Here is a 15,447-nt window from a genome sequence, read left to right on the forward strand (position 1 = left end):
AATTAGCTGTGCTAACAATGTCACTAAGCTGTCACTAGACTTGATGCTTATAATATTAGCAAACTGAGGTTAACTTACTAGCTATGCCTTCTCATATGGTAACGATTTTATACAGTTTTTTAAAAATATAACGTTATTGCTAATGCTTACAAGCTAGCTGCTGTGCTTTACAACAATTTATATACATCCCGTTGTGTCTTATTATTTAAATAATTATGTTCACTGATTTGGTAGATAGCAAATGTTAAAAAACAAGACTTACTGTGCACAGTTTTCGTGGAGCAGCATCTCTGACGGATCCGTGAGCATCATGTCTCCCGCCGGCGGCCGAACACAGGCTGACCGGGACCCGATGAAGGAACCGCACCAGCTCTGAGTCTCACTCGCTTATTGCTTCAGTATCCCATGTTGAACTGTATCATGTCGCCGGGATGATAATCTTCTGGTATAAAGTGATCGCTGAGTTACACACCACGGCGTTGTTTGAAGCAGATGCATTAGTGAAGTCCCATCTCTTCAGCTGCACTAACGCACCGAGGCCCGGAAGATACCGTCCTATTTCTTGTTAGGAAACCTGTGGACTCGATGTCCTGAGAGGCTGGAGTTTGTGCAACCTCCACAAACACAATAATTTACCATGATGATGATAAATAGAAATAAAAATAACTGCCGAAAACACACTGACTCACGCCCGCTCCACTGAATACCAGCAGAGATGCACACGACTCCCTCTCGTGACGTAATATGACGCGATGTTGAAAAAAAAGCAGTTTTTGAGAACTGTCAAGGAAAGCGTCACTTTTTCTCCTAAATAAAACATTTTCAGATCCTGCATTAACGGTTCATATGGTATTTTCATACAAGGTTATACTCTTTAATGTAGAGGTATACCTTAAAGATTTTGCCTTTGCCAGCGGTTTACTGAATCGAATAGAGAGTTTTCTACACTCATATTTGAACAACTCCCAATTAGAAGATATTGAAACTGATGGTTTTCCTTTAAATTCTTCAATAATATTCTTAATACCTGAACAATAAGGAGGAGCAGGACATATCACTGGATTTAATAAAAGGAGACATGAAATCAGATATAAGCCAATAATCTATACCTGATTTTTTAAGAGATCTGCACTAAACCAAGAATATGAACAAGCATCATAAATCTGTAAGCGTCCAATAGGCATCCAACAAAAATCATTAATAATGGTGTTACCTCTGCGTGATTCTTGTTTTGAAGGAAATCTATACATAAGTCAGGAGCTTCTTTAAAATCTCCTCCGACTATTACTGCAGCAGAGGGATATTTACTTTTTAAATCAAAGATTTTAGAAGAAAGATCATGAAAAAAACTGCTGTTTTGCTTATGATTGTTAAAACCATAAACATTGGCCAAGATAAACAAGAAATCTCCCAAAAGAATAACAACAATAATCCCTCTGCCCTCAGAAGAAGAAAAGGACTGAAGAATAGAGGATCAAACTAAATCAGATCTCCAGCGGAGAGGTTAGTACATGACAGAATAAAATATCACCTCCCCATTGATTGCACCAAAAAGATTCATCTTTGGAAGAAGAATGCGTTTCTTGAAGAAAATAAATCTCTCTTTTCTGTGACATACAAAATAAAAATAAAGCTTTGCGTTTAGATAAATCACGAATCCCCCGTACATTGAGAGAAAAACAAGAAAGTTTAACTGACATACGAACAATACGAGAAAAACTTTTAACCGCTACAGTAATAAAGAATATATCAAATCTAATACAATAAAGTGCAAAACTTAAAACTTATCCAAACCCCTCTTTAACAGCGTAAACTTATTTTAAACCGTCTCCGCTTAACATATTACAACAATACTGTGTATTTATCAGCTGCTTGTCAACTTCCATACTTTGCCAGTTAACAGTTCCGCAGTGAAAATGGCAATAACCATAACTGGCATAAGAGCACCTAACCTCTAATGTCCATTAGAAGTCAGATATGGTCCGCACAAATCCTCTTTCCATCAACAATAGCAAATTACCCTTGAAACCAGCACGAAGACCCTCTTTTCGGGCTTTCTCCACCAACGGCCACAGTTTATTCCGGGCTTCCTTCGTTCTCTGCGTCAGGTCCTCTGTTACGTTGGTATATCATAGAATATAACAAAAAGTAGTAAAAATGTGTGGCTAAAGAAAAGGAAAGTTATTATAGAATATGAATACTCCAAATAGTTTTGTGTGCACTTCATATATAAAACATGTTTTTCAGTTTCAGATCACAATTAATCAACCTTACACACAAAATACAGATGAATCAGCAGATGTCAAGGTCTTTTTGCTTTTGCTTTCAGACAAAGTATTAATAACTGATCCTTTTGTAGTCAAGATGTTTTTAGTTAATTCTTTTTCTGCTCTACCCATGCAAACCTTTCAAATTAGCCATGTGCTTTTGCTTCTGGTTGTATGGTTCCTCACTGATTTTAACCCTCGGGCCTGACATGAATTCATAAATCAAATATTCACAGATTATTACACTAACTCCTATATTGTGTCTGTGAGAGCGCAGGAGGTTATATACAGCAGGTTTTAAAGCCAGCCCATCATAGCTGTCACAGAAATTCACTCATTTTATTTTGTACGACACAAAACATCAACAGAATATCAATCACATTTACAAATAAAAACAATAATAAATATGAAAATAATTTCTTCAGGTAAACATGGATACAGTGTCACATGCAAATGAGGACAACATAATATTAAATAGACTAAAACAGACAAACCTGTGCCTTGATGAAAACAAAACAAAAACATCGGGGCGCTCTGCATGCAGCCTCTGGTCTATAGTGAGCAGCATGTGTGGATCACTGCAGACATCTACTGGACAATTCATCAAAATGTTTATTTCCCCCAGAATAAAATTACATAAAATGTGTGTTTATTTAAAATTACAAAAGAAGTGCAGAAGTTGTTAATTACTTTAGGTAATTTTCCTGTTCCTCTTTACATATGTTTTCTTGAGGAAGCTCAGAAGTCTCCAATATTGTCAATGTACAATTTTACTCCATTTAATAAACCATAAACATAAAGTCTTTTGTTCAAATACTTGCTGAATGGAAAATTTGGTCAAAAATATTAGTAAAAAAAAAGCTTTGTTTGTCATCTTCAGAAAATTCAGTTAATAATCAGGTCTTGATCACTCGATTTATTATTTCACCTTCACATAGTTCCCCTAAAGATCACCGGCGCTGTTGCACCCAATTCTATAATCAAATCTATAACTTTTCCTGGATATCTACTTTACTGCAAAGCTCTCCAACCCTGATGAAACCAGAGGTGGACAAAGTACACTCCATTACTCGAGTAAAAGTATAGATACTGCTGGACAAATATTACTCCATTGCTCCATACTTTTAAGTAAAAGTACAAACTTGCTTTTAAAACTACTTGTAAGAACCAAAAGTAAATTTCCTTTTTTGTGTCAACTTTATTGGTGTTGTAATGTATGTAATATTTGCAAAGCCTTATGCCTCTGAAGCAACTCATAATCCATGACACTTACTGAATACACTGACTAGCTTGTAGTAGGCTATCTTTGGAGTATAGAGCTTTTAGGATGTTAAAAACATATCCACCTTGTTTTTCAATGCGGAAGTAAGGCGTTTTCTGTGACCATGTGGGACTTCCGGTTCATTAGCCGCTGTAGAGAAATAACGAGAAGAATAACAACATGCAATAAACTGTAACATTGTTTGCACTACAAACCAGTGTGTTAATAGTTAAAGGGGTCATTGGATGTTTTGCATGTTGTTTGAACATAAATGTATGTTGGCAGTGTATGAACACAATCACATTTTTAAAATTTGAATAAAATGAAAACTAAAAGACTAAAATTTCAAATCACATGAGCCAATATTTATTCACAATAGAACATAGATAACATAACAAATGTTTAAACCGAGAAATTTTACAATTTTATACACAAAATGAGCTCATTTCAAATTTGATGCCTGCTACAGGTCTCAAGATAGTTGGGACGGCGGCATGTTTACCATGGTGTAGCATCTCCTCTTCTTTTCAAACCAGTTTGAAGACGTCTGGGCATCGAGGTTATGAGTTTCTGGAGTTTTGGTGTTGGAATTTGGTCCCATTCTCGCCTGATATAGATTTCCAGCTGCTGAAGAGTTCGTGGTCATCTTTGATGTATTTTTATGTTTAATGATGCACCAAAAGTTCTCTATAGGTGAAAGATCTGGACTGCAGGCAGGCCAATTCAGCACCCGGACTCTTCTACTACGAAGCCATGCTGTTGTAGTAGCTGCAGTATGTGGTTTTGCATTGTCCTGCTGAAATACACAAGGCCTTCCCTGAAATAGATGTCGTCTGGAGGGGTGCATATGTTGCTCTAAAACCTTTATATACCTTTCAGCATTCATAGTGCCTCCCAAAACATGCAAGCTGCCCGTATGCACTTATGGACCCTCATACCATCAGAGATGCTGGTTTTTGAACTGAACGCTGATAACACGCTGGAAGGTCTCCCTCCTCTTTAGCCCGGAGGACACGGCGTCTGTGATTTCCAACATGAATGTCAAATTTGGACTCGTCTGACCATAGAACACTTTTCCACTTTGAAACAGTCCATTTTAAATGAGCCTTGGCCAACAGGACACGACAGCGCTTCTGGACCATGTTCACATATGGCTTCCTTTTTGCATGATAGAGCTTTAGTTGGCATCTGCAGATGGCACAGCGGATTGTGTTTACCGCCAGTGGTTTCTGGAAGTATTCCTGGGCCTATTTAGTAATGTCAATGACAGAATCATGCTGATGAGTGATGCAGTGTCATCTGAGGGCCTGAAGACCACAGGCATTCAACAAAGGTCTTCGGCCTTGTCCCTTACGCACAGAGATTTGTCCAGTTTCTCTGAACCTTTGATGATGTCATGCACTGTAGATGATGAGATTTACAAAGCCTTTGCAATTTGACATTGAGGAACATTGTTTTTAAAGTATTCCACAATCTTTACACAGATTGGAGAGCCTCTGTCCATCTTTACTTCTGGGAGACTCTAAGACATCCCTTTTATGGCTAATACTGTTACAGACCTGATGTCAATTAAATTAATTAGTTGCTAGATGTTCTCCCAGCTGAATCTTTTCAAAATTTCTTTGTTGTCCCTGTGCCAACTTTTTTGAGACCTGTAGCAGGCATCAAATTTGAAATGTGCTTTCCTGTAGCTCAAATAGTAGAGCATGGCGCTAGCAACGCCAAGATCACGGGTTCGATTCCCAGGGAAAGCAAGAGCTGATAAAAATGTAAAAACTGTAACTTCAATGCAATGTAAGTCGCTTTGGATAAAAGCGTCTGCTAAATGCAAATGCAAAAATGAGCTCACTTAGTGGATAAAATTGTAAAATTTCTCTGTTTAAACATTTGTTATGTTCTCCATGTTCTATTGTGAATAAAATATTGGCTCATGTGATTTGAAAGTCTTAGTTTTCATTTCATTCAAATTTAATATTATAGGATTTTCATTAAGACCCTAATGAAAACTTGTGGAAAATGGGTTTTAACTATTTAGAGGAACAGGAAGAAATAATTAAAAACACTTACATTCTAACATACAGCTCTTAGACTGAATAGAGAAACATTGCCGATTTTGCAAAAGTTATGAGTAATGAAAGTCATTTTTCTTACAATATCTGACAGCAACAGAAGATAAGATGATATAGTTTAGTCCACAATCCATCTTATCAGTTACTCCTAAACTCCTTATAAGAAAGAAGGGGTTTCTGGTCTAGGTACAATCAATGGGATACATGTGCTCACATATGATTTTGCTAATTTTTGTAGCCACATGTACCAGAACTGCTGCTCAAAATCCTGTCGGCTGACTGGTTTTCTCATTACATTACAGACAACATGAGGATGTGCTCCAGATACTTTAGCAAGGACTGTATACTGTAGTTATAAGTAGGTGCTGCATTGAGAGACTATTGAGACTGTATTAAAAATGGTACTGCATTAAAATAAACTCGTTTCTGGTAATTCATTTGGATTGTGTTGTAGTTCAGTGTAAAGTCTGTGTTTTATTGTAAACAGTGTTAGTAGCAGATGGGAATCTGTAAAGAGTAACCAGCAGCCTTTTTACTACACTTAAATCCTGGTTTTTGATAGATTTGATTTATATAACTCTTTGAAAAATTTATGTTTTTATTAACTTATAACCAGATTATTATTGCTTTTATTGCTCCTCACATTACTAAAGAAAATATCTGCATTCTTGACACTGTTAAAATATTCCACTCGTATCCTGAAGAGGGAGCAAGAGATGAGGAAGCTGACAGAGAAAGTGAAACTATTACAGCAGGATCTGTTTTGTTACATGAGGAAGTGAAGTGCATTGAGAGAAAAAAAACAGTGAGTATCACGATTTCACAATTATCTTTGATAGCCAAACTCAATCCAGACTGATTTAAAGTGAAGTACAGCAGCAGGATCAGATATTCTGAAAGTAGATGACATTAGGAGATAAAACAGAGTCTGTAAATCGTCTGATTCCAGCTTTACTTTCATTTTAACACAGTGCTCGTCTGAACTTGTTCTGCAGTTTGTGAATAATTGTGATTCTGTGTAAATAATATCAGGATGAAATACGATACGATTCACCTCTATTAAGCCGGGCTGTGCTATTTTCGTCCAATTTTGAGCCGAATTCTGGCTCGTGCGACTCTTTTTTTTTTTTTTTTGTCGGGCCCTATTTCCGCTTTGTCGTGTGTCGTTTGTCGTGCAGTGTTTGCTCGGTGTACAGGGGGAAATGAGAAGCGATTAGCCTCTCCCGACAGGCAATCGGATGGTCGGGTGAATTTCTGACATATCACCCCTCGTGAGGGTATCGCACAGTTGAAGCAGAGCTACGAACCACTGTCCTAAACTGCCTTTTCCCTCACTGCGCCTGCGCGGAAATAGAACCATTTAATCTTTAATGCGGTAAGAAAGAAAACGAAAAAAAAGGAAGATCTTTTGATAAAATTATGTTATTATCACGGGAAATGTGAATCATTGCCCATCATTTTGCAATTAGTAATATAGACAAACAAGTCGCAGCATTACCAGCTTCACTAACAGTACTGTAAGTTACAGTAGGGCCTACTGAAAGTAAAGCTGGCAATGCTATTTATAATTAAAATTCAACTGAAAAGTTGGAAAAACATGTAAAAGAACTATATGTTTTAAAGAGAATAAAAAATAACATCAAAAATAGATCGGTGCTGTCTGTTGTTTATTAATTCATGCTGTGACGTTCTACTATGTTGTCTGTTGACACTGTGGAACATCATACTAACCTTTAAACAACATTCTACTAACGTTAAGGAAACTGGGCATTTTTATATTCAAATGTTACAAATCAACGTTCCTAGAATGTTACAAATCAACGTTCCTAGAATGTTACAAATCAACGTTCCTAGAATGTTACAAATCAACGTTCCTAGAATGTTGAATTTTAAAACAAAATTAAGTTGAAAGAACGTTTGAGGAACATCATACGTTTTAAAACGTTCCTCTAACGTCAAGAAAACTGGTCATTTGTTTATGTTCCCAAAACCAATAATGAATATTTGTAGAACGTTCTTATAACAAAATTCTGTTAGCTGCGTGATGCTTTTTATTTTTTAATTATTTTTTTAAGCTATCTCTGGCTATCGTCCATATACTGTGTCATCATCTGCGCAACTCGAGTATTTCACACGTATATAAAACAGCTGCAACAAAAATATTCCTTGTGTTTTTCATGAAAACATGAATTACCACGATAGGGGTATATTCTGTTGGGTTCTTCAGAGAAGCACTTGTCTTTTTTAACAAGCAGCACAGTGTTTGACCTAAAATATTTTTGATGGTAATAATAGATGTATGAAACTTACATTTCACTGACTCTGTATAATTGTGTATGTGAAGAATAAAAATCTTGAATCTTGAATGAAAACATGACGAAGGATTCACATATTAAACTCACCCATTTTTTTATGTCCACAGACATACCAGGCCAATAAAAGCGCTTGTTTATGGCATCCAGGGTTTTTAATGCCACAGTGAGCACCTATTGGCTGCTGTGGAGCTCTTCAAAAATTTCTTGGGCACTTTTTTTCGTGCTGACCACTTTTGCCAAAGTACCTTCTTTTTTTATATAATACAAAGCTTCATCTAAAAAGTATAAAAATCATTATAAACAACCAGTGAAGCCACTAAATCCAGGTGTACATTTTACATTACTTTCAAAAATTAGAAATATAAACTTATCTTGTCTGGAAAGACCCTGAGGTATCTTTCCAAATCTTTTAAAGTCTGTCAGTGCTTTGAATTCAGCCTCATCCATCTTCAACACAACAGTGCAAAATCTAATAAATGAGTCCTATACAGCAGCAGGATCAGATATATTCTGAAAGTAGTTAAAATGACATTAGGAGATAAAACACAGAGTCTGTAAATCGTCTGATTCCAGCTTTACTTTCATTTTAACACAGTGCTCGTCTGAACTTGTTCTGCAGTTTGTGAATAATGTGATTCTGTGTAAATAATATCAGGATGAAATAGTTTTTCATGTGTGCAGGTCATTACTGAGGACTGACTGATGAGACAGAGCTGGATTTGAGAAAATTAACTGCTGAGATGATTCATAACTCACTCTGTGGATCAACATCTGTATCTGCTTTTAGATGAAACCATGGCCTCCAGAATGAATCTCTCTGAAGAACATCACACACAGATAAAGACAGTCAAGAGGTGAGAAAACTGAATATGTTTCACATTATTAATGTTCAGAAACAATAAATGCATGCTACAATAACACGATTTCAACCGTGCCCCTCAGATCTTTGAGTCAAGTGGAATTGAATGCAGCTTCCAAAAGACACAAATAGCTGATTAATATATGTTTGTCTCTGATAAACGATCACACCGGTGTGATTAGATGTTCGGTGCTAAATTCAAATCTGTGTTTGCTCAACTTCACTGTCTGGCTCGGAGCCAGAGACTGCTGTGTTTTTAGCTCCAGCACTGCGCATTATAACCAATCACACATGATTCTGTTGAGCTCATGAGTACAATGACCAATAAGAGGCATTCAGATGAGTGTTTTATTCAGTGTGAGCGCTCCCTGAATTAATTCTGCTCTCTGACCATTTCTCTCATCAGAAACAACAAAGTGCAGATGTGCGTAAGATGTGAGCAAGATATTCATTTCACAATGTAAGCAACTTCAGTGATTAATGGGAGTTTTTGAGAGTGCTTGAATTAGACTAAAGTCAATGATAATGTTCTTTGATAATGTAAACGGAGAGTCTATTTACACTAATTCTCCAGCATCGTGTGATTGGCTCTGTGAAGATTATAAAAAGCTGCTGTGGGGTTGAACCCGTCTTTTGCTATGGACCAGCAGCTCCAGTGGCGCAGATGCTAAATCACTTATGGGAGGATTTTTGACGCGATCGACTAGACTTTTCTCCCTTTTCAAATCTCATATCACATCGTAAAGGCATTTATTTTTAATAAAAATTAAAGAAATAACTAAACAGTTGAAAATACAGTAACGGGTAGGTAGGGTTAGGGTAGGTGTAGGGAGGGCTTTATTGTATCAATAAGGTGGCATCCATTTAATAATCTGAATTAAAATGATAATTTACACTCAATACGTTATTATTGCATACTGGTTTATAATGTAATACAATACTGAAGTCCATTGCTATTTGAAGATAAGAAAAATGACTGCAGTTTGAACTGAGGAGGGCCTATAATCAGTCCAGGGCACCTCTGCGTCATCATCCGTCCCTGCACCAGTGTCTCTGTATTGCTCTATTTTATTCTATAATGCATGAATGAAGAGGGCACATGGGCCAGATCCTTTTATTGATAGAAAATAATACTTTAATCTTTTAACTCTCAAGACACAACACAGTCCTCCATTAAACAAATATGTACATCGGTTGCAGATATTCATATGTTCTTTCAACATAATTGATCTGCGTTTATGTTCCCTAACTCCGTGTAGAGCTCAGATCCATCCACAGCGAGAGACTAAATGGTGATGGGTGCGAATCAGTTTCCTTCACAAAGGAGCGGGGTTTCTGAAGAACTCATAACTACTTTATTTAGCTTCAACATGACTAATTCTATATGATTGAACATCCTTACAGAATAAATACATGCTACATGATTCAAATATGTTTAGATGAGGAACATAAGTTAATCATGTAGGAAATATGAAATGCATATTTAAAAATTCAACAACCTCCCCATCGCTATTATTCAGTGAAAGATGAACATTAAAGGGAGTTTGAAACAGTAAAGGTGTTTCTGTCAGAGCAGTGTGAGATTTTCAGAAACAGTTTGTATTGCTGTTGTGTTTCAGTCTGTGTGAGAATGACTCTCCTGAACCCAGCTGTGTGTCCATCAAGAGTGATGCGTCAATGAAGCCTCCACTTAAATTCAGCTCGGGAGAATCATCTGCTGATCTGAGGTGCTGTTTAGTTTACAGTATGATATATATAAGATATTCATTAATTTACTGATCTGTATTAAATACATTCATACATATTTACAAAAATATTCAATATTTGTTTAACTACAGTCAAAAACAGGAAGGACCAGAATCACATTCAGCAAAGAAGAACTTAGACTCCATTTTCAAGGTTGGTTTTGTTTGTTTGTTTGTTTGTGTGTGTGTGTGTGTGTGTGTGCATGTTTATGTGGTTTATGAGGACACAAATTTGTATAATGACATGGGTATGACAGAGGTATTACAATATGAAGGTGGTTTATGAGGACACTGCCTATGTCCCCGTAATTCAAAAGGCTTAAAAAACATACTAAATTGTTTTTTTTTGAAAATCTAAAAATGCACAAAGTGGGCTAAGTTTAGGTGTAGGGTTGGTGTAGGGCAATAACACACACAGTTTGTTCAGTATAAAAACCATTACGCCTATGGAGAGTCCCCATAAACCACAAAAACCAACGTGTGTGTGAGTGTGTGTGTGCGTGTGGTATGTGTGTGTGTGCATGTGTGTGTCTCTGTGTGTGTGTGCATGTGTGTGTGTGTGTGTGTGGATGTGTGTGTGTGTCTGTCAACACAATGGGCCTCATTTACGATACGAACCTAAGATGGAGAATTGGGCGTACGGTCGTTTCTACGCAAAACTTGTAATTGATAAGGCTAATTCATATTCATATTAGATATGTAATTCAATAAGGGCGTGAGCGGTGGCTACAAACAAATCTGACGTCAGGTCTGAGCTCGTGTTTTTGAGTTAGCCTGAACTTGCGTGCAGCATAGACAATTTCGGAGAATTGATTAATGACAGCATTTTGTTCATTTTGATTATTTTCCTAAACCGACAAACAAAGCTTTTCTTTTTTTTCCCTTTCAGGGCTTTAGCTATATGCGCAAATAGCAGCATAAATAGACCCTGAGGAATCACACACCTGCAGTGCTTCTGTGAATGGAGAGAAAAAATAAATAAAAATAAAAATAAATAGGGCTACACGAAATATCTTAATTAACAGATTAAAAAAAAAAAAACACTTTCGTTTTTGTGACACTCTTAATGCATTTTATTTGTTTTCTTTATATCTTTATTTTTTTTAATGTAACTGATTGGTGATCACGCAGGTGCCTCACACGCAACATTTCAGCGTTACTAACTTGACATTTCAGCCATTAATCAAACTAAAATGCAGTCAACCAAACATAAAGTTACACTGCACAATTTACAAGGTCCACTGTAAAATCAGCGTTCAGCGCTGAAACAAACATTTATTGCGCATGTGAAGGGTCATATTTTACATGGATACTGGAACAAAACCCAGATAGCAAAATTTGTCTGGCCCACCTCTGGGCCACAACCTTGCTTCACTTCTGGCCCAATTCTGGCTGGGTCCCCGGCCCAAAACTGGCCCACGCACTGAAAACAGACACAAACAATTTCCTCTGGCCCAGATGTGGCCCATGCCCTGTAAAATGACTCTTATTTACTGACGTGACCCTGATCTGGCCCAGACACTTCAAGCCAGATCCGGCTGAGACTCGGCTTGGTCCCCGGGCCAAATGTGTTAAGATGTGAGAGACCATTTAAAGATGTGTTAATGTGGCCCAGAACCTGCTAAATGTAATTCAGCTGTGAAACACAAAAACAACCATTTAAAAACTTTAAAAAGGCTTTATTATAAAATTACCAAATACTTTAATATATATATTAACAATGAACAAATGCACTACAGTATAAACATTAACACACTTTTTAAACCACAAAGTAACAAGTAAATTATATTTACTAATATATATATATATATATATAAACATTATGTCATAATTCAGTTCAGTTATTATCAAATGGCATCAGTGCAGTCAAGTCAATAATATTGCTGAATATTAAGTGTCTGCAACTAAGCAAGTCAAAGGCATCAGTGACAAGGAACTCAAACAAGACCAGGCTCAGTCAGGAAACAGTCTCCTCTGACCAAACCAATGAACATGGTGTGATTATTCCAGGCTGCATCACAAGTCAGATTGTGGATTGATACCATTAAGAATATTTCATACAACTTAAAAAGTTTTCATTCAGTCTAAAAATTGACCCTGCTCTTATGCAGCTGACAGATTAGGCCTCCATTCAAAAACTAAACATGATACACATTTTACGGCTTTCTCTTATCTAAAGTGTTTTTCTGTGTCAGAGCTTCCTAAACAGCAGAGTTACCACAAAATAAATATTATTAATAATTCAGATTGCACACATTGAATTGTCTTAGCAGGTGCTATAACAGCGTGCTCAGTTTGATTCACAAGCAAATGATTCATTTGAATGGTTAAGTGAATCAAATCAGAGAGTCACTCGTATAGATATCTATGGCGCCAGCAGCGGAGTCGACTCCTATGATTCAATAGCAATCACTCGTTGAAAAAGACGATCGAATTAATTCTAGAAAACAAAATGGAATTTAACTCATTAATTTAATTAGCTAACATTATCGTGCACTGGATACACCTCATCAGTTTTTTATATTTCAAAAACACCCCGTTTTTCTAAAGAGAGCGAGCTTAACAGTTAGGCCTGTACTCATCAACACTCAATATATTCGGGACCGAACGGTTTTTCTGACGCTATGTTATCATCGCAAACCTCCTAATAGAAACCATCTAAAAACTATACTCTTCCGTGGCATTTAAAACATCAAACAACACGCGACTGAATATTAAATAAATGAAATAACGTACCTTTTGCAGCTGAAGTGTTCCTCTTGAGATCTGTGTCCGCCGAAATCTCCTCAGGATTAACCTCCAGATCTTTCTCTCAGGCGCGGATCTCCTTCATTCTAGCAGCGGCCCGTCAGAGCCCGAGTCGGACGAAGGAGATACACACAACTACACCGAGTGTAGACCTGCCGCGAGATCGGCCCAGATAGAAGAAGCCGTCTGTCAGCCAGAAGTGTTTTGTAGAGTCGGCGTGGCTCTGGTCCATTATCTTCTCACCGATGCCGAGACTGAGCCGACAGTGCCGCATTTCAGACAGAATCGGCCCGAGTGTGCTTGCTATCTGCGAAGTGAAGTACAAAGCCTTGTTTACATCACAGATAATAGTTTAGCAACCAAATGTTACATGGCAAAAAATGGAAACATTTGGATGTTGAATGAGAGAGGCTTGTGAGCCCAATGCCGTTTAGTTTCGCTTTAATTCATTCATTTCAGCTTGACGCAATGGCGCCACCAGGGGGTGGCCATGGTCACCCCTGGCCGACTCCTGGCCACCACACTGGCCACCCCACTGGCCAGTATAAATTTTAGTAGCATCAGTTATGCATTTCGTCCCTAATGCACAGTCAGGCCGGCATGAAAACGCGCGTTCTTAGCGCGCGCTTTGGGATTATGGCGAACGCGCGTCGGAAACGCAAGGTTTTGTGTATCAAAACGCGCGTCTTCGACGTGTGATTTCCTATGAAACGCGCGTTCTTGACGCGCTTTGGAGTCACCAAAACGCGGTTTTGACGTGCGTTTTTGACGTGCGTTTATCATAACAGGAAATGGGCGTCGAATACGTGCGAAATCACACAGGCGAAAACAACGTGCTCTTTCTGTAGTGTTCTCAAAATGGCACGCGTCAAAAGCGTGTGCTGACTTCATTGCCATTTTCATGTCATTACATTGTTTAGAGCATTAGAAAAAAATGGAAAATTAAAATTTTGAAAAAATATATTTTATTCATATTTTTTTCCTAAAAAATAAAATGGCATGAATAGACATCAAAAAGGCAAAAACAATGGGATTTTTTTAAAAATCACCAATACATTTTTAGGTTTCAGGATTTTTTTCTTCTAAACTTTGTTTAAGGATGATTCTCAACTATGTTATAAAATATATATCAAAATGATTTGATATACCTTTTGTTTTATGCAATATGTCTGTAAAAATTTCCATAAACTGGTTTTCCCATTAAACACAGTGTATCTATACTGTATCTAATTTGCATATTAATGGGTTGCTGTTGGGACAGCATGTTGAAAAAAGAATTGTCATAATGGGAGTAATAATTGGCCAGATGTTCATAACAATATATAATATTTCATAAGAAAATGTGTATATATATCATTTATTTTTCTCTTCAATTGTTATGTCTCCCAAAATGAGTCAAAAATATTCTTTAGTAAAAGAAGACGGGTAATTGTGTGTCGTGACGTGCGTTTTAAGTGCCAAATGGTTACAGTATACTGTTACAGCAGCTTTTTGATGTGTCTTTGACACATTTTGACAAGAGTTACCTAGCTAACGTCGTTAGCTGGTGCATGTATATGTTATGTCAATTTTCAGACAATGAAAAGAAAGTCCACAGACATCTCATCTTATTTTAAGAAGAAAAGTACAGAAGGAGGAGTGAAAGAGATGGCAGGGGAGCAACAGAGGTTTAGTAATAGTGAGGAGGAGGAGGAGAAGGAGGAGGATGGAGGAGAGGAACAGACAGAGCAGCATGATACACAGCCAGCATTAGTGACAGAACACAATGACGAGGAAAAACAGACAGCAGCAGCCCAGGGACAGTCAGCACCATTGGTCACAGAAGCGTGGCAGGACACGGCAAAAGCAGGTGTTAGACGTGTTCCTGGACCAACAGGTGAAGTTACGATCACGTGGCCCTAATAATGAAATTGATGGCTAGCCTAGATAGTAACATCATCTGGAGAAATGTATGTTTTGTTTAGTGTGTTTCCATTAAATTACAAATCATGACATAATCACTTAAAGCTTTTTGATTCATGTTTATTAGTAGTTGAGTTTTATTAGTCTGAATAGAAATGCCTATAGGCCATTATTACAGCTATGATTGATAATTATGAGAGGGGCTTATTATTATTATTGCCATTATTATCATGATTATTTTAATATCAGAATAACTGATTTTGCCTCTTGTTTCATTATAG

The 15,447-nt window shown here is 37.2% G+C and overlaps 2 protein-coding genes across 9 annotated transcripts in view; both read left to right on the plus strand.

The window, feature by feature from the left end:
* The window catches only part of LOC306874642 (NLR family CARD domain-containing protein 3-like), a 183,660-nt gene that overhangs the window by 67,881 nt on the left and 100,332 nt on the right, over nucleotides 1-15,447 (plus strand). The gene's annotated exons all lie outside the window — the stretch shown is intronic.
* LOC306874652 (NLR family CARD domain-containing protein 3-like) overlaps nucleotides 6,318-15,447 on the plus strand; it is a 28,045-nt gene continuing 18,915 nt past the window's right edge. For 2 of the 6 annotated variants that reach the window (XM_079424835.1, XM_079424833.1), the window contains exons 1-4: nucleotides 6,318-6,402; nucleotides 8,700-8,766; nucleotides 10,391-10,498; nucleotides 10,610-10,670. In XM_079424835.1, the coding sequence (XP_079280961.1) occupies nucleotides 8,708-8,766; nucleotides 10,391-10,498; nucleotides 10,610-10,670 (228 nt within the window). In that variant the 5' untranslated portion in view covers nucleotides 6,318-6,402; nucleotides 8,700-8,707. Of the gene's footprint in view, nucleotides 6,403-8,593; nucleotides 8,767-9,177; nucleotides 9,232-10,390; nucleotides 10,499-10,609; nucleotides 10,671-15,447 lie in introns of all 6 variants that reach the window. The other 4 variants (XM_079424834.1, XM_079424836.1, XM_079424832.1 and 1 more) reach the window with 3 other exon arrangements.

This window comes from Barbus barbus, assembly GCF_936440315.1.
Source record: "Barbus barbus genome assembly, chromosome: 9".
In the NCBI taxonomy this organism is placed as follows: Eukaryota; Metazoa; Chordata; class Actinopteri; order Cypriniformes; family Cyprinidae; genus Barbus; species Barbus barbus.